This window comes from Talaromyces atroroseus, assembly GCF_001907595.1.
Source record: "Talaromyces atroroseus strain IBT 11181 chromosome Unknown scaffold_13, whole genome shotgun sequence".
Taxonomy (NCBI): domain Eukaryota; kingdom Fungi; phylum Ascomycota; class Eurotiomycetes; order Eurotiales; family Trichocomaceae; genus Talaromyces; species Talaromyces atroroseus.
The window spans coordinates 81,531-107,569 of NW_017971445.1; the positions used below are offsets into that span (position 1 = coordinate 81,531).

Below are 26,039 nucleotides of genomic sequence, written 5' to 3' on the forward strand. Positions count from 1 at the left end.
TAAATCGAACTGTCAGCTCAATCTTGTCCGGCAGGGGGGATATGGGCGCTTGTTGTTTTGTGCCCACGACGCTCTCACTCGATCGCTTACCTCCTACTGCAGAGTCCGCAGCAGCAGAATGTGAAAAGAAATAGCTGTCATCAAACGAAACTTCCATTATTGCATCGGCAGAGAATCTATCATCGAACAACGCATGGGTTCCAAGTTCAAAGCCGAGAGGAAAGAATGCGAGCGGCGAAGTTAAGGAGGGAGGCAAGGCTGGAGGCTCCCACCTTCCTTCCCTTGCTTCACTCGAGCCAGCGGGCGACGACATGCCGGACTTTCTCTTGAGTCGACAAAACCAGCGCTACGTATAATTTATTTAACAGCATGGCCGCACATGTCGTCTACTCTCTAGTCTCTACGCCGAGTATTAGTCCGTCTATTGTTTGCCAACCAATCCGGAGTCCAACCTTGGAACGAGAACATCTTAACCCGCCTGTCGCCCGATCGATACCAAGGTACATACATGGATTCAACGCTAGCAAGCCACGAAACCCCAGGAGACAATGCTAAAGTCAACAAGAGGGAAGACAGCGGGTTTCCTTGAATCTTACACACACGCCCGCGCGAGGGTAAATGATGAAATGCATTATTCTTCCTGGGACCGAACAAAGAGCGGTGGGTACATACGGTGCGACTAGGATGTCTGTCCCGATCCTAATGCCTCATACTGCGCTCGGAAAAGGATATCCGTCGAGATAAATGATGGGCTGATTGGAAACTAGGCCCGATCCTATGAGAACATAATTATCCTGGACATCTTTCGTCTGACACCTCTTTCAGTTGCCTGTCAGTACCCTACTAGGTAAGTGTTTCTCCCATTGGTCCAATCCAAGTTGATCTATCAACGCCAATGTTGTCGTCAACTTGCCAAGGAAGAAAAGGGAAAAGCACTCAAAGCAAATATGGAAACATGACAAATTCGTCGGCAAAGATGATGATATGTGTGCTATGCTTCGACTATAGACTTGCAGCTGAAACCAATAACTAACCATGCTGTGTAAACCAAGGAAGAGGGGAAAAAGAAAAGAAACCGCATTTGCTCGTTGATGCGATGCAATGCAATGAAATGAAATGAAATGAAAAGGGGGAATTCGCCGCGATTCTAAATGCATGAACATGCATGGTAGCTAGCTAGCTGCAGAACTGCGCGCATTCGAAGTTTCAGGCCTTTCGAGTAACGTTTGCCGCTCTCCTGGCTTATCCTACACGGCACTCCGTCCTCTATACAAGGAACTAAATACATTGGGCCAGTCCATCCTCCTTTGTTTCTGCTTTTTGCATCGGAATAGCGGAATCCCGTTCCCGTTCAGTATCGTCAATGCTAGCCCCTTCGTGTGCTCTCTGCATAAAACAAGAGGATGGGAGAGGTCTGTGCGAGAGAGACTAAGAACATACCCTCTAACTCAAGTATGATGTCTCGCCATTTTGAGAGTCGGCGACCAACCGAAATAAAACCCGAAATTTGCCCAATCGACATCATTATTCGGGGAAGTTTACGACCACATTCCGATTTGCTTCGTGGTTACTCAAGGGGATCCGTTTCTTTTTTCGCACACACACCCGCGCCCATATATCTAAGGTCTGTCTGAAGCTTGAGGCTGATTTTGATATGACTTTATACTACGTATCTTTCGCTCGTGCTTCTTTCTAGTGCCTTACTCCATACAAGCACCCAACCAATGAGGTCCAGTGATTAGGCTAGACCAGGACGGTGGCGCATATATATGCACACTAAGCTATTCTTCCTGTGAAATACAAGGTTTATCGCTGCTCGAGCTGAAAGCAACTTGCAATGAAATTGTCTTTTCTTCACAGGGATGTTGCGTTAGGATTTACAGGGGGGCGCGTGAAAATGCAAAAAGAAAAAAGCAATGATATTTCTTCATCCGATCAGAAGAAGGCACCCCTGCCTTTCTACTTTAAACTAAAAGACGGAGAGAAATAGAAAGAGAAAGAAAAGGAGAGGTGTAATTCATGCCACGAGCTCCCTGACCAAGGTATAAATAGCGAGCTCAACCACTTCTCGCGGCAACTTCAGAATACCACATTCTGCTTTCAAGGGCCTCCAGCACAAAAAGCGAGAAGTTCAGTTATTTCTTAGCTACGGAGATCAAAAACTTCAATTTATTGGGAGCCATGGCCATTACAAATGAAGGACAGCAAGCCGGCAAGCCTGTGCAAAAGTATTAAAGACATGCCTATGCTTTACCTCATTTGTTTCTTTTTCTGACTGTCTAATAGTGGTGGTCTACGACGTTCTTCCACAAGTATTTCCGACGACGCTCAGCCGAAATATCCGCGATCAGATGTTGCCAATCCAGATGACAAGTAAGATAGCCACCCTGCTGTCCGGAGTCGAAGACTGAGTGATATCTATCTTGTAGTGCCGATGAATACCAGAAACAGGACGACCCTGTGCCTTGCGAGAGCCAACCCGATATCCCGAGCAACGCAGAGGGTGATTTATCCGGAATAGGATGCCAATTTCCAGATGGAGTTCGACCGAAATAGCCCAGTGATTCGTATTCATAACGCGACCGAAGGCTCTTTGGAACCGCTTTTGGGAAAGTCCTGATGCGAAAATGATGGTGATGGTCATCCAGGATCCGTGTCCTTGAAGTGGTAGTTTAATGTAGGAGATAGAATGCTTTGGTTGTTATTCAAGTTAGCTAAGGGAGTCATAATTTTTTGGGGTATGATGTTTTTTTTTAGAACAAAAACAATGGGGGTGTTGGCATATGTCAGAGAGAAGATTAAAATTCGTCATAGCAATACACAGCATACAATACCAGGATGTAAAACATCAAGGGACTGGTGGTATAGCGTCCGACTAAGGATGACGATACAAGTTCTCATCATATCAAGGGTTGAAGTCTTAAAAAAGAAAAGAGAAAAAGAAAACAAAAATTGTGGCTTACTTACCGCATACTGAGAATTCCATTCTTTGTCTATCTTGTTTCAGTCCTCCGCATACGAAATAATCTTTCGTACGGAGTTGAATACCCGCGAGGACATATTCTGTTCCACATTTTCCGCTGTTTCATTATCATTGTTGAAAGGGCTCATATTGGAACGGCTATCCTCATAAATCCCGTCTCTTGACCTTTTCCTGTTGGTTTCTACGTCTCGGCTTTCGTTATACTCAGCAGACTTTCTTTTTCGAGTAGCCGCAAGACCGGTCGAGTCGGGATGGCTGCGGCTACCGGTTTTAGATTTTGCCCGAGAATCAGAGATGCTGGCATGGAGCTTCTCTCCATTGAACCTCCTACCCGCACCATATTCTCCTTCATCTTCCTCCTCTTCCTGTTCTTCACGCAGTCGCTGTCTTTCACGCAAAAGCGCGTGGATTTCACTATGACGAAAGATTTTGATTTGTTCGTCGGTCAACGTCCGTTTTACCCCGTCTTTGTAGTATCCCAAGTCACCGTCACCTTCGTAATACGCTTCTTCGTCTAGCGCTTCCTCTGCTACACCTTGCGCTTGAAATACGCCATGATGACCGATGGGAATAATGTTTGAAGTGTTTGCGCCGAAGAAGTGATCAGCTTGGAATTTCAATAGGTCTCCCTACCATGATGTTATTAGTACAAGTGTCAAAGTAGAATAGGGAAAAGGATCAACTAACCGGTGTAACTGGCGGTATCTGAATGTGCGACATTATGCACCACAAAATATATATTGTGAGCGAGAATGTGCAGAAGACTGCAGCTGCAGTTGAAAAAGAACTTTGTTGCGGCTGCCTATCAAAGCTTATGTGGGGCTATAGCGCGTGTTGATGCCTCACTTAAGTGGCACCAAGGCACCCAGTCCCACTCTCAAAATATTACATTAACGCGCAGAGAAATTTATGTACGTAGTCAAAGTGGTGGTTCTTATGAACCATCTTCTCATAAGTCCAGATTATGTACAACATTGCCAATTTTTGCCTTGACGCTTTTGAAGGGTATCTCTAATGATTTTAAACTATCAAGATCAACGCGCGCAACTCGTTGCTGTTGCTCCGACGGCGGTTCCGTGAGACTCCATGCCAGAGAGATATGAAAACGCTCTGTAAAGTTTTCACATTCAATATCAGTCAAATTTTCTTCTTGGCGCTGTTTTGTTTTCTTTTCTGACGAAGAGTTTTTTTCGGTGGCATAGAGGGGAGGCTGCCCGAATAAGGCTAATGTCTGGTTGGACGCGCGTAGCAATCTATTCAATTCGTCACCTAGTGGCTTTTCGAGCCTTAAAACCAAAAACCAACGTGTTCTTTCAGAGTTGGATACCCAGGCTAAGGTGTCGGGTAGCACAGCAAACCTATTTCCTGGTTAGATGCGTTTTTGTTTGTCCGTCGTAAAGCAAATATATGACGCACGGCTTTGTGTTTAATGATTGAATCGAATGTTTGAATGCTTCTATAAAGGGCTGCTTCTGGTCAGTGGCGAGAACCACTGGCCTAGACAACGAGATATGCAATGGCAGTTGAACGCCGAGATCGCTATGCAGTAGACTGCAAATTTGGGGTCCATCATGGCTCAATCGTCTTCCACATTTCGACAGCACATTGCTTAGAATGCTTAGCTCGTCTCGCCGGGGGTACCCTAGGGCTTAGAGTTAACATTAACACTCAAAAGCAGTTAGCAAGGTGTGGTTACATTCAAGGTAAATGTGAGTGGGCCAATTGCCCTCTACATGAGGTATGACGCGCTTACGACCTCCATGTAGGTTTGGGTCGTCTCGAACACTAACGCGGATATTCGAGGCGTAGAGGTCACGAAAAGCGGTGGGAAGTGAAGGAAGCGTTGCTCGCTTCGATGCATCACCGTTCAGACGTGGTTTTTTCTTCGGCGGTGCATCAACAAGCAGGGGTTCTTCTTCTGCTTCACTCTCTGTAGCTGAGTCTAGGTATTCGACAAGGCCCATTACTGCATTGGGTTTGCTACGCATTGGTCATTGAGAAAAGGAGATGCCGGATGCAAGAGTGGGGGGGGAACTATGCCAAGACATTCACTTTAAAAACTTGGGCCAGCCTTGGCAGATGCCAGAGCTCAAGACTCGCATCAGATCTATCACGCTATGGCTTTTTTGTTCTCTCTTTTATTTGGCGAGATACTGCGTAGCAATCCCGAGCATCAATGAGACTGGTTGTGATTCGCGTAATCTCGATTTTTAGGTTCTATATCTCGAGCCTTAAAGGCCAACGGCATCATACAATGATTCATGAGTAGAGAGCATCCTTGTCTGTGATAGAAGAGGAACACTGACGTTTGCTCAATTGATCTGGACGTCGAAAGCTAAGCTTTTCAGTATGCTGGAAACAATGACTGTTAGTGACGTTGTCAACCGCACTCGATGAATTTAAAAGACGGTCTTCCCATGTAGATTACACCTCCAGCTCTCAACTCCCAGTGTTCGCCGATTACAGCGACATCTGCTCTTCCCAGCGAACGAATACATATACATATCTGCTGCCTGAGGCAACCAGGCCACGAACCATCGTTCTAGACCGCGGGCTTGGCAACGGCCCAGGCGGTTGCGGAAGGCACGGCTGGCGTGCACGCACTAGTCCTGATTCGGAGGCACAGGTGAGGTCATCGGACCGACAGCGCAACATGGGCGATTGGGTAAGTGCGAGTCCATAAGGCAGCTGCCATCGTACATCATCAACGTCATCTGTGGATGCGCCGGATAGCCTTTGATTGCCTTAATGCGTCCTCTTCGTCCCTCGACTCCTGGACCTTTTCTTCTGTACATTCTCTGTCTTCATACTTCTCCTCCCATTAGCCCTCTTGTTCTGCCAGTGCCATCCAACGTCCTCGAGTGCTATTTTTTCTCGAAATCTGCTTCGTCTCGAGCCCTGACTCACCCTGCACTAGGCAGTCGATTATATTCTCACCCCCCTATACGGCCCTACACCTAATGAAATGGACGGCCCGGGCAATCACTTCTACTTCGAAGACAAGAATCCTTTTCGGAACCGAGTCGATTCTCTGTCCCTGGAACGCCGTCGATCAAACTCTGTGCCAGGCTCGGCCATTGAATATAGCCGAAATGAGTTCCGCGAGAGTCTGAAGCAGCAACAAGATATCCAGCGCAGAAAGACGCACCGCCACCACAACCATCGTAGGAACCGTGTCAATCCCGATATCATTGATCAACTGGACAATGTGAACTTTATGCAGTATCACCATGAGGGTCCATACGATGCCGTCTATCCCGAGAGGAATGTCTGCAGCAAACGAAGCCCGCTCGAGGCAGTAAAGAACTCGAACGAAGAGACGCTACGAGCCACACCGATGTACAAGATTATCGACAGTGTGAGCCGCCATCGTCCTTTGGATGGTGTGGCTTTTTACCCTCCTGGAACGACGGATAAAGAGGGACAAACATATGACTACATAGAGGGTGACAATATGACGGTGGAAAGGGAAGGCAGATTTCCACGAGCCCCCGGGGAGGTAATTCATCTACGATCTGAAGTTATTACTGGGAATTGCTTGCTAACTCATTCTTAGAAATTGACGGATGAGGATTTCAAAAATGACCCTTTCTATCAGCAAGACAATCTGCAACGCCCACCAAAACGCATGACTAGCCTGCGAAAGGCCTTAACGAGTCTCAAGGGTCATTCTAGAAAGGATTCTGCGTCATATTCTTCTGTACCAGTGCACCAGGTATAGTTGTACGGTTGAAGTACGCCCATGGCAGTTTATATAACATTAATCGGGTTACCGCATGACCGACAAAACCTCTTATTCAATGACGAAACTTCTTGTCTCTTGTCAGCCAGTTGGTATTGATACGACATGTTGGTCGTGTGTGTGTGCGATGACATACGCTTTGGCCTACAGCGAAATGCGTCTATTTGGTAGATTATTTGTATTCATGGACAGGGAATAGATTCCGTACTCCTAATTACTAACTGTACATTACTTGTTTTTAGTTTATTTATTAATACAGCGCAATTTCATTTTCTTAAACTTCTAAATTCTATAATCGAGCAAGAAAACTTGTGCCTCACTTTTACCGTATTAGGTAATTTTTGGCTTTGGCCGAGAAGCAGGGCTTCCAGATCGGATGCGTATCTACTAGCTCTTCATCTTTTGTATATTTTTTGGTACTAGGGGGGTTTTGGCATATGCACTACACGTATAAGGTTAAAAACGTTGCGAGAAAAACATGAGAAGCCCTACAGTGCATCTCTCCAGGTCAGGTAAGAGTGCGTGGAGCGATGACACAGGATATAGAACAGATATAAAAAAGAAACTGCAGTCAGCAGTGAATGACTTGTATACGATTCCCTCTTGACCTACTTGATATGTTGATATGGAAAGAAGGTGCCTGCCTTCATGATACCTCAGGTGTTTGAGGGCTAATCTCAATGTTCAAGCACACAACATATTCTTTCGGCTTATAGAAACCTGCCTCCAACGCTTAATATATATACACGTACAGAAGTATCCATTGATCTTCAAATGGCTTACGAACTTGGGAGATCAGGATAAAATTAGGGCTTAATCACAACTCTACCCGTGGGACTGATTGCAATATAATCTACTAACGTTTCAAGAATTGATATAGCATAGTATAGCCTTGACGAATGAGTGTTCAGGATCATCTTTCTCCTTTTTGGGCAATGCTAAACAAGTCATTCACAATATGACTATGCATTGTTTTTTAGACGCCAGACATCCTTGCATCAGGCTATCTCACCGATCGCACTAGCAATGGCAATAGTACATACGAAGCGCATCAGACAAGATCTCAATAGACATAGACGATAGTCACCGGTACACAACCAGCATGTAATACATGTACCTACGTATATCTGCAGGTGGCGTTCAAATCCGCCCGCAGATACTAATACGTAGACAAAGCCATCTCGTTTCCAACACGAAAGCTCGCGTGTGTAACAAGACGATCGCTCTTTTACAATGAAGCTTGTCGATCCAGCCCCAAAGAGATAAACTATCTTACGTATACCTTGTGGGCCGTGAGAGGCCTGATCGACCTTTAAGCCAACATCCTGCAGTACCTACAATCGATGGTCTAGGCCACCATTGACAAGGAACGGAATGGAAAGGAAAAAAAAAGAAAAGAATTCTTCCGTGTTGTGAATTATTATTTTGTTTTCACCAATTCTTATCAATTTGATACATATTAATTTCACTGTATTGAAATTACGTATACTGTATCTAGCACACCCCTGCATTGTTTCATTATCTGCAACAAAAAGGGCGGCCTCGGAGTTTGAAGAAGCCCGTTCGTGGTCGACACGTGAGAGATACCTGCACGACAGATACTTAAACAGACGGCATATAGTCTACTATTGCAGGCAGTTAAGGTTTATTTAGTGCTACTCTAATTCATTAATTCTATATTGTGTATTAAATATAGCAAAGCCAAGGACGACAGACGTGCTCTATCCTCCTCTCGCATAGGTAAATAGGCACCTGAAACTGCGGCCCGAGGGTTGTCGTAAGCAGTCGTCGTAAGCAATGTACGCCTGTCGCGACGGCTGCCGGTGGAAAAGCGCCATGGCTTGATGTAGTTAATGTCGGGACGAATCAGCGAACAGTCACATGGTTATTATGATTATGAATTGACTTTTTGGATCATAACTATATCGATGTTAAGATGTTTTGCACATAGTTTACTCTAATCTTGACTCCGTACTCATTGATTTATCTGGTCATAGGCTTTAGCGTCAACTTTCGAGGCGCTCGGGTCACGACCTAATCCCAGGTTCGCGGAGAGAGAGAGTCTGGAAATCGCAATCCAATCCGTATGGGGAAGGTCAAGGTGGCTAAATTCTGAAACCCTAGTGCCGTCCTGGCAGCCAGCGCTATTCAATATTTACTACAGGGTACGGAGGACGGAGTGCGCTCGACGTGTACTCCGTAGACTGGATTTGGAATCGATCGACGAGTATTCACGACAACACAATGTGCCCTATCGTGCGATGGTATAGAATCGTGCCAAGGCACTGCCTGCGTAGTGCGTTTCTTGTTGCCAGCGCACTAAGAGTGAATTAGGGTTACCGGATATCACGTGAGCATATACACCGGCTTTCCGGCCGAGGAATGGGGAGGGGGCACGTGAGCGATTCTGCTCTACTTTGCTATCCTACCCCAGGTGATATATCAGTAGCAATTGAGCCTCCACGAACTGGGATGTAGCAATAAATATGTCTTATGCAATTGAACTAGAGTAGACATACGAAAGCATTGAAGAAGAGCGAAGATGCTCCTGGAATGACCGATGGTTAGCCTGCAGAACTACACACTTGCGCGCTCCCCGCAACGCCATCTCCATGTGCCAAGGGTACAATACATACATTGATCTTGACCGACTACCGAATACGATAAAATACAAAAAGCCGCAGTTCTTTCCGTCGTTCGGAAGGATTCTGATCGTGCTCATTTAACTATCAAATCTTGGCTGCGGGTCGCATCCCACATCCCAATTATGCAAAAAATGAAAACAAGAAAAAAAAAAAAAAAAGGGAGTAATAAATTACACAACATAAACTTACTCGGCAATCGAAATACGGCCCCTGAGCCCAAGCCTCTTGAGTCTTGGGGCCCATGCTTGGCTGGGTATTCGGATTCCGGAGTCATCCGTATGGGTGGCTGGATCGATCAAGACTCTTGTCAAACTACGTGGCGTCGCATCGACGCCTCGAGTCATTCAGCTTGGTGGGCTATATATGCATGGCTTGACGAATGATATTGCACTTCAATGCTTGGAGCATATGAGCCGTTTGAATCTATTTTTAAATAAAGATATGCAGATATTTCTTTTTCCAATATATATATGTACAGCTAAATAGTGAGACAAACCGCTTTATGCATGCAAGGTATGCTTTGGTGGCCAGTATTCCTCCCAACAAATGTTTATGATAGGTTGTAAGGAAATCAATGAACCTATTGTTAGTATGAAACGTCAGAAAATCAAACAAAAACAAAGAGCAAAGTTTGATGCTGTGAAACTCCCGAATCGAGAACCTTGAAACCCAAAATGAAAGTAAACCAAAAGATAGACTTGCCTCAAAGGCAGAAAATATACATGCACATATATATATATATATATGCCGGATGAAAGATAACGAATATCAAAGACCGGATTAGTAGGCTGAAAAAAGAACCCGATGCAAACAAAAACAATAAAATAATTTTCCGCGCAAAAAAAATAATGATGTCGCTTCTCGTTAATCGAAAAATATTACATGGGCATTGGCCGTGAACTCATAGGTATTAGATGCTGTTCTTTCTCAGTGTTGTCTTCGAAAAAGGTATTCTCAATCCTTTGCGTCAGACGAGCACAAAATGGATCAACATGGTTTGTCCACAGCGAGGCGCAGGTGTAGAGTAAGGCAAGCCAGCAGGGGATGCTGATGGCAAATACCCATGGTGCACGGCGCGGCAGCCATTCCGGAGGCACGGGAGACCCATCGATATCTGTAGTCCAAGCCCAGGGCTGGCCTGTGATACCATAGATCATCCACACCAACACAGTGCGCAACAGCGTGCCGTGGAGAAGATAGACGGCAAAACTCTGCTTGCCGAGCCAGAGAAGAAGCGAGCTAGAGAGAAATTCCTTGGACCAGTGAGTTAAGAAAATCGACATGATGATCATGTCGATACCGACCGCCGTCCAGCGTTTGCCGTAGTTGCTACCAAGGGGGAAAATATAGGTTGCTATATCGAACATGCGCTGTGACCAGTCGGCCCATTCGGGATGCTCGCCGGGGTACGAGCAGATATACAGTCCACCCACCAGCAGACCCCACGCTACGATGCGACGCGGCCAGCGATAGGTTGCGTTCTGCAAGAAGCTCTTGTATCCGTGCTCGTAGGAAAGATCACTCAAGATCATGCCGTATAGAGCTTGAATCTGGAAGGTTTCGCGGTCAAGTTTTGGGTCTTGGTGGAAGTAAGCGATCAGGAGAATGCAGATGAGCAGTCGCCATCGGTATTTGCAGAGAATGGTAGCGAAGGAAACGATGTAGATCAGCATGGAGCATTTCAGCAGCGGCAGGAGGGCCCACTGATGTTCGTCATAGACCATGTGAACATTATAGTCGGTATTAGTCCAGGCGACGAAGAAGTTCTTGAACAGGCGGACCACCTCCTTCCACAGCGCATCCTCGAGATCGGGAGACGCATCGCGGGTCCATGACGAGTCGCAACGATTTCCAACAGTGTAGGCGCCAAACTGGGCTAGGGTCCATGAAATACACATCGCAATTGTAGCTGGGAGCATGAGACGAGGCGGGCGGCGAAAAGCGCTTTTGGCGACGGTTGTGAAGGCCCCATCAACATCTCCGGCGCGGGCTTGCTTCATGGGCTTCAGAGCGCAGACATATCCAGTGAGAAAAGCAAAGACGGTGACACCGATACGGCCCTGCCACGGGATCCGCAGCACCATTTGCTGCATTATTCGGGGCGGTACATCTGGATTATCTCGGGGCGAGAAGAGGTCGTAATCCCATGCACGGGCTAGATGGGTCATGACGACCATGAACGAGGCGATGCCACGGAGGCCCTGTTGAGTAGGAAATTCATTAGCACGCCCATAGAAGGGATACAAGGAAAGGGAGACGATAGATTTTGCCTTCGGATGAGGGGTCAACGTACATCGATCCATTTGACGGTTTTCCGAGGATCGCCTTTCACACTCGCATCTCCGCTGTGCCAGGGCAGTGCGTTGGCAACACCCTCCCGCAAGCGAGTATAGAGATACTGTGACATTTAGAGCGAGTAATGCTTTTTTGATAAAAAGAGAATCGACGCCGAAAGCAAAAGCATAAAAGAAACGAAAACGAAGAACAATGAATGACAACAAATCAAAGGATCAAGATTAGGTCATTAACAAACAAGAGGCTTTGGTACCATGGATGATACCCAGCTGGATAGATGGGAGGAAGAGTGGACAAGAGAGAAGACGAAAAACCAACGGGATTAAGACAGTGAGATGTTGAAACGGGTGATGAAGATCAAAGCAAGTCGAAATGGTGGCACGGCGGGTAGTTAGACAGATGGATAACTTAGTCCAGTGTCACTAGAATCACAGCAGGATTAAGGGGTGGAGCCGGGGAAGGATAATATCGGGGATGGATGAAGAGGCCCACAAGTCAGCGAGACGGCCGCTAGGAACAGAATGAGGAAGTACTAGATTGGTCGGCAATTTGCTAAATTGGTAGATCCTCGTAGACTAGGCCGGATCGCGTATGGTAGCGTATGTTTGGGCTTGCATGTATGTAATTGTTCAATACAACGTCCAGGGATGCCCGGATCATCCACCGAGACGACATCACAGCATTCCATTCCTGCCTGAGTCAGGGAAAATACGAAAATAAATACGTGCCATCGTCCCTACTGCCGACCACTCAGAGCGCGGCACGGCGCTGCGCCGAGAGTGTTAGCCGCCGCTCCAAGCGCCAAGGCTCTCCCAAACAAGACGCTTGACACGCGCCAAGGCCACGTCTCGTCCCTTCTGGACCGGACGGTCCGCTCTGCATCGCCAAGGGCCGCGCACAGCCAATCACCCCGCCACCTCACAGCCAAGCCCTGAGAGGATGACGCAAGCCCTCCCCTCTGCCCCCACAAACTTTGTCTCCACCAATGAGACGGCCCACCCGCCGTGCCACCCGCGGCACCGTTGCACGCTCTGATTGGCGCTCTCCATGGCAAAGCCCAGCTAAGCGCTGGCTTGGCGCCAAGCAGCTGCCAGTCAACGTCGTGGAATGGGTTTGCCTCTCGGAGTTAGCCTGTTCGGGTCGGAGAGATCTTGGGTCTCGGCTTTCAGTACGTAATTTTCCTTCTGTATTACCATTTCACCATTGCTTTTGCTCTTTTGCCAATACCAGCCATGGCTACTATTACTGCTTGGCGTCTGATGTGCAGCGTCGATGCCCGTTGCTTTTGACGCTCGACTCTGTACTCGATATTTGTCCTTTTTTCTTTGATTTCTTGTCGCGTGATTATGTGATCCTGTATCCACCCATTTCCGAGCCTCCTTTCCATTGTTGTTCTCCATATAATATGCCCGCGTTGATTTCGCCATCAGACACAATCTGAGAAGGGGAGAGGAGAGACAGAGCTTCACACGACCACACACACACACACAGACACGCACGCAAGACAGAACACAGCCGGCTCGCCATGGGCTCCTTCAGAGATCAGGCGCAACGGTTGCGCATTTCGGCACTTCTGAAGTGTTTAGTGGCGGCGTGTGTCTTCCTTCATCTCTGTTCGGTTTATAACTGGCTGCCGTCACAAGGCCATATTGCACAAGGTGAGACAGGCCATACAACGAAGAATTCAACGACTGTGCATTTCACTGACGTTCAACATTCTTCTGCTATCGCAGACATGCTACTACCGACATCCTCGCACTTCATGGTACCGAGCCGGAATTGGACCATCGATGATCGGAATATTGTTGTAGCAAAGACGAGGGACGAAAACGTCGAGTGGCTTCTACCGTTTTGCGAAGAGTAGTATGTTTTCTGCCTTCACATATGATACTTTGTTTGTCTCTTGATGCTTATCATTTCCTCAACTAGTCTTTGCAAACCATTTGTTTATACGATGGATCAAGAGCCCGAGGAAGGACTCCTCGTTCCACAAACCACCCAGGGCCACGAGGCCGCCGCTTATCTATCCTATATCGTCACCAACTATGACCAACTCTCTCCTTACACAATCTTCATACACGCCAACGAGGACCAATGGCACAACGAACTCTTCGGCTCCAAAACATCAACAGCTCTGCGCTTCCTGCGCTACGAATCAGTCGACGCCAACGGATTCGTAAATCTGCGATGCACCGGTATACCCGGCTGCCCCAATACTCTAGTACCCGTCCACCGCGAACCGGTCGATGATGAATACGCCTATGTGGCCGACAAGTTTTTCGAATTATATTCTTATCTGCTACAAGTTCCCATAGACCAAGTGCCGGAAGTCGTGGGCCATCTGTGCTGTGGCCAGTTCGTCGTGACGAGAGACCAGATTCGATCCAGACCGAAGGAGGATTACGAGCGTATTCTGACGTGGGCTGCCACGACAGACTTTACAGATAGTTATGGGATTGGCTGGACCGTTGAGAAGATCTGGCATGTTTTGTTTGGACGCGAAGCGGTTGAGTACGTCGTTCTTTTCTTCTCGTCTCCTTTGGCTCTGCATGTTGAAGTACAGCTAACCTTTTATCCCAGCTGCCCACGCCTCGAACAATGCCGATGCGATAACTATGGCTGGTGTGGGCCCCTGCCAGATGGCGAAATTCTAATTCCCATCATGCCTCATTCTTCGTAAATGAAGAAAGAAAGGGGAAAAAAAAAAGGCGATTGCTATTTCCATTATATCACGACTTCTCGTTCGACATGTTGCCTAATCATTGAGTACTATTCCGGGTTCGTTTGGCGTCTGGGTTGGATATGTATAACACTTCTCTTTTCGTTTTTCTTTCGACTCGATGAATAGTTGGATGGCCTTTGGGTACAACAACAATTTCTGCTTACGTCGCACGGATAAAGATCTCCGTGTATTTACTGGAGACGGTATCTACTCGCAAGAGGCAAACCCACGCATCCCGTCAAAGAAGGAAAAAATAAACAAAGGCGGTTTCGGGAAAACGAGGCACACGAGCATTTCTTCGCTGTTTCAACATCAAAGCCCACGCACTGACATCGCCGGAGCGTGCACCAAACCACATAGCACACTGGAAATGCGTATCAGGACCGGAATAACTATTTATTCCGCCACTTTTTCAAGAGTCATTTCTCAATGCTCTGTGATGGATATCCGTTCCCCCCCCTTCCTCATCCGTCCCATAATCGCATAGCGCGAGCGATATTCCATGTTACCCTGCATCCTTTTATTTTTTTCTATTTCTACCCATTTTCTCGTTCATATATACACACTTACGCATCACAGCGGGCCGCAGAATATGTTCCTTGAATATTTTTGTATCTTGCCTTTTTTTTTTCCCGGCGTACTAATGATGTACTTGGCTTTCGCGTATCTATATATTCACGCGGTCGAATTGAGCTCGACCTGTTGTACATTTATACCCTATATAGTACATACTATAATTGCTACCTAGACATACCTACTGTTGATGAACTAGGCAAAATGCTTTCGATTTTAAGGTTTCCAGTGTTGGGTTCGATGTAGGAACCGGCGATTGATTACATATAGGGGTCTATGTGTTTGATCGATTTTTAAATCGAATTTAACTCAGTCTCGGTTTATACACGAAAACATCTTTAGGTACACAACCTCACACGGATTGCAAATTTAAGATTGAGCCGAGATTATTGCTATGTCGATCGAAATGCAAATTCTTACGTGAAAAACGAACAAAAAGGCAACCTATTTTGTTACATATTTCAAAATTAAACAACAATCAAATAAGTACAATCGAATCAAATCCAATCCCGAGTACCATTCTCCAATAAAACAAACCCTGCTTCGTCTTGCTGACTAACTAGACAAACATTCCAAACAGCACCGAGGCTCTAAATTTAGAAGGCAACAACAAGAGCAAAGATAGCAGCAACGATGCCGGTGACGGATGCAGAAACGCTGCTGGCACCACCGGTGTAAGGAGAAACGGTAGGGCTGCTTGTGGCCTTGGTACCGGTCGAGCCAGGAGTGGTGGCGCCAGAAGGTGTGTACACGGTGGAGTTGCTTGGGATGACACCAGGGGTAGGAGTGGAGGTTACTGTAGCAGAGCCTGATAAGGAGTTAGTAATTTATTCGTGCAGGGATGAGGAGAGAGGTAGCGCACCTGGAGTGACAGAGCTAGAGGCGGAGAGGGTAACAGAAGATGGGCTAGCAGAAGTGGCAGAGCCTGGAGTCTTGTCAGACCCAGAGCTCTGGGAAGAAAGGGAAGAAGCGGAGGGGAGAGAGGAGGAGGGGGGATTACTTGGAGAGACAGTACCGGTGCTGCTGCCCACGGAAGAAGTAGCGGTAGCCGTGCTGGAAACGGAGCTGGAAGTCGAAGTGGAAACAGCAGGGCAGGTCAAGTTGTAGAGAGGTGTGGTAGTGAGTTCGCTGCCAACGACGCCGAAGCTAGGGCTGGCACCGTAATCCTGGAGGATGTACCAGTAGGTGTTGACATTATCGAAAAGAAGCCCGCAGCCAACATCATCCCAGTAAGTCTTCGCATTATCGGCGGAAGCAATGGCAAGGCCTTGCTGGGTTCCGGTCACTGGCCAACCAGTCTCGGTGACCCAGAGAGGCTTGCCACCGGCAACGGCGTTGACTTGGTCCATGCCAGCTTGGAAGAGAGATTTGCCATTGGAGATGGAGTTGGAGTCGGTGTTTTGGAAGAAAGGATAGGCGTCGAGACCGAGCCAATCGACGACATCGATGACGGCAGAGTTGGAAGAGTTGGCCCAAGCAGTCCAAGTATCAACGTGACCAACTGGGACACCATCCAAGGCAGTGCCAGAAATGGTGGATCGGACGGTCTTGATATCGTCAACAATAGTGCTGGGGTTCTTTCCGATACCAGCATCGGCCTCGATTCCGGCGACGGAGTTACGGTAAAGATCCTCACTTCCAACGGAGATACCGACAACCAAGCTACCGAGCTCATCTCCGTAAGTCGAGATGGCGGACTGCAAAGCGGCAACTTCGTTGTCAAAGGTGTCACCAGAGGCCCACAAACCGAGGAGCAGAGTAACGTTCTGGGCGATAGCAGCGGGAATGGCGGAAATGGGGGTGTTTGTAGTGTCACCTTGCTGTAATAAAGTTAGTACATTTCATACACCGTATCTCTCGACAAATATGTAATAAACATTCTCCCTAGGGCGATGAAGTGTTACATACCACCATAGTATACAAACGGGCACTAGTGAAGTCCTCGGCTCCAACAAGGCCCTTGGCGGTCTCGAATTGAGCTTCGAAATCAGATTGTTGTCTCGCTGAGCCATCGTCATTTGTTGCTCCGTAGTTGAAACCCTTGTAGGCGGCAGCGGCGGGCGAAACGGCCATGGCCAGGGCGACTGCGTTGGTGACGGCCTTCATTTTGGGCGGTGATTATATAGCGAGTGTACAATAGAAGAAAATGACTGAAAAAATCGGTATAAGTGAGTGTGGTGGGAAAAATTTGAAGACGAAGACGAAGAATGAATAGAAACGAAAGTCTGGAAGAAGAAGTGAGTGTATGTGGTTGATGGAAGAGAGAACGAAAGACGAAAGAAAGGAAGGATTCGAAGAAAAGAAGGGGAATTGGGCGGGCCAGAGCCACGCTCTAATTATGGAAGGCGCCGTGGGTCGACCACATCATCCCGCGCGTGATTGGCTGAGCGTGTGTGGCTAAGCCCAAAATAGCCACATCATCTTGCCTCGACTGAAACATTGACAGCCCGATACGGGTTAGTACACATGAATTCAGGTACGCCGACGCTGAGGTGGCAGTATTATTGGTATTATTGGTATCACAGATACAGTGGGTGATACTCTGCAGGTGCTACATAATAACAACAGTTACCCCTGCGTGGCTAATTGTCGGGCAAACAGCGGCCAATCTCAGGGGAATCAAATATTCATCCACGCAGTTGTGTCTATCCGTGATCTGTTCAGCTTTCCTATTTTTCTTGTCCCCTTTTTTTGAGAACCGGGTTTGAGACCTCATTGGACCATGCACATCGGAGCTGAGACAACTCCGCAAAGGTCACGTGAAATTTTACGAATTTTGTTCTCACCCTACTGCGTTACATCCGAATGCGCAATGAACGAAGCCACCCCTCCGATCTGTGAACTTTTTCTGTATATAATTCAGCAATATTCTATAACTACTTCCCAAGGAACAGTCCGAATAAGATTTGTAACTCGCTGTCCTTCTTTGGGCAGGGCCCACCCGTGCCAAGCGGAGGCGCTGGATTGGTGGAGAGCCTTGGTCCCTGGCAGAGTCTAGACCGGCCGGCCTCGTCATCCAGGCACGTCGATTGCGTTGCCTGACTTTTGCCTCAGGCAAAACAACATTGAAATCAATGTCCTGCTTCGAGACATTTTACGATGAGCCTTCCTTAGAGCGAAAGTGAATGAAAGTTGTCAAACGGAGTGTGCGGCTTTTATATGACAGTATCACGTCTAGCCGTTAAATAAAGAGGGCATCTATGCCGTAACAGACGGAGTGAGAAATTAATACGGAGCCTTGTGGGTGCAGGCCTTTATAAATAAAATTTGTAACTTTGGGAGAACCTGGAGATCGACCAGTCTATTAACTTTTTCCCAAGGCGTGTTCTAGATCATCTACAGAACAATCCCTAAATCGCTCAGTCAGATACAGAGCCCGAATGAAGGTCCCGAGGAATGTCAAGAAAAATTAAAAGGGGATGGATAGAAAAAGTAATTTTAGCGATCTCGTGCTTAAATATATCTCCAACGGTCTTTTTTAAACTTGGCAACTACGAGGCACCGCCTTCGTGAATCACATCAGGTCGCTCTCCCCAAGATCACAAGCACGTTTTGTTGTCTTCTTATGCACACATGGGATCGTCGATATTCAAATTAGTTGCAAAGCTAGAAAAAGTAGATAGACTGTGCAAGGATTTTTAGGTCTAGACACGGTGAGCTCGGACCTCGAGCGCTGGATCTGTAAGCTCAGGGGAATCTTTTTGAATTATATGCTGAATGGTTACTGCTAAGTGAGCTAATATGAAACCAACTACCCGATTGCACAGAGGGGTTCAAACCTTCTGGATCCCAGTCCTTAATATTAGAATTTCAGAACCAACCTTTTATGTCTTCTGGATAGTTAATGTCTAGAGGTTTATAACACAACTTTATAACGCCAGGTGTTAGGATGGTTACTCCCTACAAAGCGCTGATTCAGCAAAATTTGAAGCTTTCAGCCTCGCGCGCTTTCAATACGGACGACCTGGTTGGTGGCTTTCGTCAGATCCAGAACTACTACTAAGGACACACAGGCAGTATGTCCTGCATCTAGTAATTGCCAGAATTTCCACTTGGTTCTGATCTTATAAACCCCTAATTATAGACTATTTCATCGTGTTTCCTTTAATGAGTACGTTAACTCTCACCTTAAAAATCGGCTCTAGATATAACTGGTTAACGAATTGCCTACCAGCAGTTGGGTAACCTGATATACAGATAGGGTTGCTTTGCCACTATACCATGTATCGTGGAAGCTGTGTCGATTACGCTTTTATCCATTCTAGAACCGTAAATCATTTACGAGAAGTCTGCAATCCTCGATGCCTAGGGATTATGACTCTAGGACATATACACTAAACAGGAAGGTCCTTATCAGCTAGAATCCTGGAATGAATGTTTATCATTGTTAAGATTTCGTTAAAATGACTTGTTGTCTTGTTACTAGTTTAAAGAGTATAGATGAACCAGTTGTATTAATCAAGCTCAATGTTGTGTCAGCTTCTATTAACCGTCTAATATTAGTATGCCTGTGCTAGAGGCCAGCCCAGAAGATATGTCATTCAAAGAGTATAAGGTATTGGTATATTCAACCCTCTTTGTTTTGAGCTAATAAGAATGTTCCTAGGGATTCTGTAGCAGTGATCTGTGCTATCTATAAATTTTTCCATTTTTTTTAACTTAGAGAGACCAATGTACTTATTCTAAATTAGGCAGACCGATACCATATTCTAAGAAATATCCACGGCTTGCACCTAAGCTTATATGCAGCTATACTTGCAAGACTTCTAGTAGGCTTGCTCATAAATTTGTACATAGATCTAGGCGTTCTATTGCATGAGCCTATACATATTTTTACGTAAGAATACACAAAAGCATCGAATATTTCATGGTGTAAACCACTAGGAGAGCTATCTTGGCCAGAACAGAATAATACTATACCAGTCAAGTCGGATCAAGAATGAAATAACCAGAACTGCTGAAATCTTCATTAATAAGATGGGAGTCATGAGAGAGTATCCTGATCGGCCAAAACATCTCTACTTTTTCACATCTTCCTGCTCCTCAGCTTCACTTATGCGTCTTCGGGTACGACAACGACAAGCTCAGGCATTTTCCGCAAAGATTCAGAATTGGCTTTTACTGGATCTGCCACCCCCCAGCTCCCACTTCCTCAGCAATTTAACTAGGAGCACATTCAGTTCACGGTCTGCAAAGAAATGATCAAGACAGGCATGGTTTCCGTAGCCCCATGTCAGTGACCCGAGTGAAGAGGTAACAAAGAGATGCTTGGTTTTCCTTTCCGGCCATCTTACGAAACCTGTAGAATCGAAAGTCATTGAAGAAACTAGAAATACAAGAAAAGTGGCGCTAGCTCCGCAAAAAAGAACGGTTATCCGAGAACTGCTCCAAGCGTATGTAGTGCCACCCCACCGTGAAGCAAGCAACAGCATAACGAGAGCAGGAGAGAATATTGAAAGCCAAGAAGATCGAGGTCTGTATGTAGTGAGCGAACCACTGGCATGGGAGGGGGCCTGGGGTGTTGTTGAGGAATGCGGACAAATACTAGTATCAGGGCAACAAGGCCGCCGATAGGAGGATTGAGGCAAAAGCCTATTATAATTACCTCTACTCCAAGCCCGAACATCAAATGCGAAGTTCAGTTAGGTCACCTACACCATCTCCAGGTCGCATACTGTGTCAGTAACCCTCCAAATAATGGACCGCTGGCTAGGCCAAGCTGCGCAACTGTGGTAATTATTAGTAAATGATGGCATCTGGCTCAAATCGGGCCCAACTTACTTACTGCCCATAACAATGCTAATCAAAGTTGTAAAATGATGTCAACTATTCAGCAGTATAAGTTTAGGAAAGCAATAAATCATACTTGGCCTCCTTTGCATAGGGGCGCATTCAGCAATGATAAGCAGAGCACCATCCAAGATGCCTGAAGTTCCCAAGCCTCGATTACTCGCCATACGATCAGCATAGGAGAGGAGGTCCCAAGCCCACAAATCAAGTAACCGAGTTCGAAGTTAAAGAAGAAGGCTAGAAAGGTTCACTGAACTCGAAAGTTATTGAGCAAGTAATGAATCTACAAGGGAAAAGAGAGTTAGCTAGGGATCTGTGAACTGACATACCTTGGGCTTAAACTTAATATAAATCTTCCCTGTGAGTGGTTGAAAGACAGCAATGCAAGCATGTCAGTTTAGTGCCTAGTTGTATTTGGTTCAAAGCACGTACCTTCCAGCTGATATGCTGCTCGTGCCATCCAATGTCATCTAGTTAATCAAAACCATCGGTAATGTGAAGAACAGCTGCGTTGACTATGGTCCCATCAAGAAGCATGAGAAAACAAACAAAAGTCACAGCGACCAAGATATTGAAAAGCTGGAAGTCGTGAGCTCATTCGGGCTCTTTCTGTGGGACTGCGGGTGCTATGGCTGCGGCGGCTTTGCCCGTCAGGCTCAAAGGAGGTGGCGGAGTGGTTGACCTTTGTCGTCGTCTCTCTTCGGATCTGGTGTCTTTGAGAACTGCGGCTGGGGAAGTTCCTGCGATGCCATTTCAACAAGCGTAGAAGTGAGTTGGTTGAGGATGAAGCCGACGGTGAAGTCGCTAAATAACTTTGGGATTTCCCATGGCTTTGACTTCGGGTCACATTCTTTGTTACTCACTTTTCTGCGTCGTTTACCTGGGTATGCAGCAGTTGGTTTGAGTTGCGCGAATCCCGCTCGCTCTGAAGATCATCCCGAATAGCCGTGCATTATTACCCGCTAGTGTAACCCCATGGCGGCGGGTCTGCCCCACAGACATATAAGGATCCGTAGCAAGTCTTGGCGCGAGAGCGAGCGTATACAGATGGTTCGACGATGCCTCAGTAGATCCAACCTCCGGAGAATGTGAGGAGATAATTATCAGATTTATATCACACTTTAAGGCATCATACATTCCACGAGTGACTCGGGCGTTGACTTAGTTCTTAATACCTTGTCTGTGAAATTGCTGTCCATCTCATGGAAATGTGTTGCACCAGACGGTGCTATGGTTAAAGACAACAGAACTTTTCTCGGAGGTGATGTGACTCGTTTCCTGCCAATAATAAATCTAGAGTCACGCGCCCACTTGAGCTTCTTCTAGAACTCTACATCAAGGGTGACGTTAGACCCGACGACTTTCGACGCAGCAAATATTGAAGAAGCAATCATGTCATATTGAGAAGATCGTCATCAAGTTCCCCGGAGGACACACTCTCTTAGCACCAAGTGCCCCACTGCCGACATTCCGTAAATGCAACCTATGTGCTTGTTCGTGGTTTAGGTAGTCAGGGTAAGGCAATCGCCGGCTGGATGGTCTCTTGTGGTGCGAAGAATCTGATGTTTTTCTTCCCGGTCTGCCGGCAAATCCCAAAAGGATCAAGGCTTCTTCAAGGAGCTGAACCTAATGGGTACTTCCCAGCCGACATTGCTGATGCTGCGGTGTTGAAAGAGGCAATTTCCCGGGCATTTTTACCCAATACCAGTGCTATGCACAGGCCGTCGGCTCTGGCTGACAGAGGTATCTTTGATATGGACATAGAGAAGTTGAACAAACCCATCATTCCCAAGGTTCATGGAAGCTGTATCGAAAATTTTTGACTCCGATGGAATTGACCTATATCTGCCTCTCTACGCTGCTGGCGTTTACTCTTTTGTGGCAATTGAAATCTGAACTGCTAGGTGGATGTAGTATCGAGAAACCCGGTGCAAAGCCGCTGAGTGCCCCAAAGCCAAGTACAAAAAGGGGTAGATGGGGTGTATGAGAGGTCTCATTATACTAAGGTGTAACTGGATACATGAAAGATAGGATGTAACTAGTCTTAGATTTGAACATCTTTTGATACCAAGAATTCATTCTATAAATCTTGACGAAGACATAGAAGTCAAACATCTAGTTCTCTGCTACGATACATGATTGATGGCACTAGAGCATACAAAGACTGAAGTCTACCTTGGATTAGCCACAAGTATTCCACACCTCGTATCATACTAACTCAACGACTTGAATGGAAACTTTCAACAAGTATACGCCAGGAGTGTTTCATGAATCCAAAAAGTAGACAAATCGATGAAGTGGAAAAATTTGTCGTCAATACTAGACTTGAACATCTGCTCATGGCTTCGCAAGAACCTTCCCAGTAGTCTTCCGTGCTTCGAGATCTTTATGGGCCCTCACGATTTCTGAAAGCGAATATGTGTCATGAATTACAACATTTATTTTGTCGTTCGCGATGGTATCAAAGAGCTTTGCACACCACTTCTCAAACCCGCCTCCGATATTTCTCATCAGCGCGCTTTCAGCAGGCCCTACAAACCTTATATTCTTCGCCGTCAACGTTGCATGGGATATGGGAGCCGGGAATCCGGACTGTGTACGTCAGTAAATTATTGATCAACCATACTAAGCAAGATGAACTTACAGCAGCGCCGTAAGTAACGATTGTCCCATGCTTCGCTACAACATTCACGTTGTTCTGTGTTTGGTCCTTTCCAATACCATCATACACAACATCTACCCCGTAGCCGCCCGTGACCTCCTCAATTGTTTTCACAAGGTCCTTTTCCTCTTCATAGTTAATCACGTAATCGGCCCCATTTTCCACTGCAAGCTTCATTTTTTCTGCTGTGCTCGCAGTGCCTATCGTCTTTGCACCAAGGGCCTTGAGCAGTTGGCACAACCATAGCCCTACACCTCCAGCAGCAGCATGTACAAGCGCCCAATTCCCCTCTTTCACCTGGACAATTTTGTGGCTAAGGGACATGGCGAAAAGGCCCTGTAAGAGCGCTGCAGCCGCGACGCCAGGTTTGATATCGGCCGGAACTGGATAAGCCAGCGAGGCGGGTACAATGGTATACTCTGCGTAGCCGCCCATGGCGAGCCAAACGACGCGATCGCCAACTTTGAGACTGTTGACGTCTCCGGCGCCGGTAGAGACAACTGTTCCCTCTGCTTCGCGGCCAATTATTCCGTTGGGAGGAATACCCATCATTCCACGGCGCCAGTATCTGAGATTACACAGCTTAGAAATTGAATGAAGCCAGGGAAGATTGGGCAACGAACACGTCGACATAGTTGATGCCGATGAACTCATTCTTGACCAGGACCTCTCCATGCCCCGGAACACCGACTGGTAAGTCGGTCTTGTATTGCAAAACTTCGGCGTCGCCAAAGTTCTTTATCTGAACGCCTTTCATCCTCCGTGGAATCGAAACAGAAGTCATTGTAGAGTGAAATCGTGTTGCAAAGGTCGGAGTAACACTCTAAAAGGTTCTCATTGAGGTTCGTACCTTTGCTGCAAGCGAGCTGCCATACTAGAAAGAAGTTGCTTATAAATAAATGCAAGCAAACTTTTGACTAAGGAACTCATGCTACTGAGAGCTTCAGCCCCGGATTTCGCATGCCAGAGAGCGAAACCCGGCCGAATCCCGTAGGAAACTTCTTGGACTTCAGGGTTGCGTACACGCGAGAAAAAGCTCAGCATAGACCGGGCACAGATGGAATGAATCCTTTACATTATTGAATGGATGTTGAGAATGATTGTCTTCTCTGTGAAGATTCAATATTATTTCAACGATATGCTGCTAGGAGTCACATGAAGAAATATTAAAGATCAAGAACAACACATCGATTCTCCATACCCTGCGTCAAACAAGTGAAACTCCTTTATGTTGTATAACATCAAAGCGTATTTCGTATTTTGTTCATTCACATGTATATTTTTGTGCCACGTTTTATTTTTGATCTTAAATAGAGTTCTGTAGGCAACATTATCAATGTTTGCACTGTTTGCTTCACCAACTACATGTATTCCAACGTGTCTTCAAGATCTCCCTGTCACATATTTATCTTCGACATGGATAGACCCCGTCCTAGAAAATCAAAAAATGGATGTCTCGAATGCAAGAAACGGCATATCAAGGTACTACATTCCTAAATCCTCGATGTCGAGGTTAGTTGGACTTTTGCACACTGCTCGCTTACATGTACATACGGCCTTCAAGTGCGATGAAAAGCATCCAATATGCTCCAACTGTTCGACTTCCGAACGTCCCTGCAAATATGTAGGGAAAACAAAACGAGTCGTTGCGAATGAAGCACAGCCTGCGTCAATCACGTCAGCGCAGACATCTGCTACGAACAACGATGACTATCCACATCAAGTAGATTCGCAATCCCCCGTCAACATGCTTCACATAGAACTGTTGCAATTTTTCAATACGGCGACGCTGGAGTCACTGAAGGCGCATAATGAAGACCTAGCTCTCTCCTTAACGGACATTCTACAGCTTTCCCTGTCCGCGCCGTATCTCATGAACCAGGTCCTGGCCCTTGCCGCATTACATCTGAGTCATGTCCGTCTGTCAGAGCAGAAGTTTTACTACCTACAAGCAACCCAATTGCAGACACACGCCGTATCTATATTCAATAATATGTGTCCGGAGGTCACCTCGGAAAACTGTCTGCAAATGTTTCTTTTCTCTGCCGTTCTCGGGACACATGTGCTCTGTGACGCCCTCACTTACCGACATGATGATGATCTGAACACACTTCTCGACAGGTTTGTGCGGTATATCCCCTTACACCGTGGCCTGCGGGTTGTGACCAGACCCGCTATCACTTCGTTGAATGACTCAACGCTAAGACAGATGTTAACAAACCACACCCTGAACCCTACTTCTGAGGTAGTCATCAGAGGCGAGCTAGCGAAGCTTTTGTCTCTTATTGAACGAGCAAAGCTCGGTACCTCTCTCACAAAGACCTATCGAATGGCCATTGAATGTCTGCAGTCTGTGATTGACGGGGCAAAAGACGGCTGTAAGCCTACACCTAGCACAATCATCGCTTGGCCAGCTCTAGTGCCACTCGAATACGTGGATTCGCTTGCATTGCACCGGCCCGAGGCGATTGTTATCCTCGCTCACTATGCGGCTCTGCTGCACTTGCACCACGAACTGTGGATTTTCCAGGATGGAGGACGATTTCTGATTGAGTCGATCACGCAGTATCTGGGCTCTGACTGGGCTGAATGGTTGAGATGGCCGAACCGAGAGCTGTGCGATTAGA

The 26,039-nt window shown here is 46.6% G+C and overlaps 7 protein-coding genes across 7 annotated transcripts; 3 read left to right on the forward strand and 4 right to left on the reverse strand.

Annotated features, from left to right (window-relative positions):
- Positions 1-2,347: 2,347 nt before the first annotated feature.
- Positions 2,348-3,703, reverse strand: UA08_08070 (hypothetical protein; the record flags this gene model as incomplete). The annotated part of the gene is made up of 5 exons (XM_020263213.1): positions 2,348-2,692; positions 2,830-2,875; positions 2,968-2,993; positions 3,037-3,612; positions 3,671-3,703. The coding sequence occupies 5 exons, from the start codon at positions 3,701-3,703 to the stop codon at positions 2,348-2,350; spliced, it is 1,026 nt and encodes a 341-aa protein (XP_020116516.1).
- A 1,933-nt stretch (positions 3,704-5,636) lies between these two features.
- On the forward strand, positions 5,637-6,704 carry UA08_08071 (hypothetical protein; the record flags this gene model as incomplete). Its single annotated transcript, XM_020263224.1, has 3 exons — positions 5,637-5,648; positions 5,901-6,482; positions 6,540-6,704. 3 exons carry the CDS (start codon positions 5,637-5,639, stop codon positions 6,702-6,704), a joined length of 759 nt encoding a protein of 252 aa, XP_020116519.1.
- A 3,544-nt stretch (positions 6,705-10,248) lies between these two features.
- On the reverse strand, positions 10,249-11,777 carry UA08_08072 (hypothetical protein; the record flags this gene model as incomplete). The annotated part of the gene is made up of 2 exons (XM_020263235.1): positions 10,249-11,571; positions 11,664-11,777. The coding sequence occupies 2 exons, from the start codon at positions 11,775-11,777 to the stop codon at positions 10,249-10,251; spliced, it is 1,437 nt and encodes a 478-aa protein (XP_020116518.1).
- A 1,413-nt stretch (positions 11,778-13,190) lies between these two features.
- UA08_08073 (hypothetical protein) lies at positions 13,191-14,345 on the forward strand (the record flags this gene model as incomplete). Its single annotated transcript, XM_020263246.1, has 3 exons — positions 13,191-13,528; positions 13,595-14,176; positions 14,246-14,345. 3 exons carry the CDS (start codon positions 13,191-13,193, stop codon positions 14,343-14,345), a joined length of 1,020 nt encoding a protein of 339 aa, XP_020116521.1.
- Positions 14,346-15,556: 1,211 nt separating this feature from the next.
- Positions 15,557-17,066, reverse strand: UA08_08074 (hypothetical protein; the record flags this gene model as incomplete). The annotated part of the gene is made up of 3 exons (XM_020263257.1): positions 15,557-15,768; positions 15,823-16,780; positions 16,869-17,066. The coding sequence occupies 3 exons, from the start codon at positions 17,064-17,066 to the stop codon at positions 15,557-15,559; spliced, it is 1,368 nt and encodes a 455-aa protein (XP_020116520.1).
- Positions 17,067-23,087: 6,021 nt separating this feature from the next.
- UA08_08075 (hypothetical protein) lies at positions 23,088-24,196 on the reverse strand (the record flags this gene model as incomplete). Its single annotated transcript, XM_020263269.1, has 3 exons — positions 23,088-23,342; positions 23,395-23,980; positions 24,036-24,196. 3 exons carry the CDS (start codon positions 24,194-24,196, stop codon positions 23,088-23,090), a joined length of 1,002 nt encoding a protein of 333 aa, XP_020116523.1.
- A 663-nt stretch (positions 24,197-24,859) lies between these two features.
- Positions 24,860-26,038, forward strand: UA08_08076 (hypothetical protein; the record flags this gene model as incomplete). Its single annotated transcript, XM_020263279.1, has 1 exon — positions 24,860-26,038. One exon carries the CDS (start codon positions 24,860-24,862, stop codon positions 26,036-26,038), a length of 1,179 nt encoding a protein of 392 aa, XP_020116522.1.
- Position 26,039: the final 1 nt, after the last annotated feature.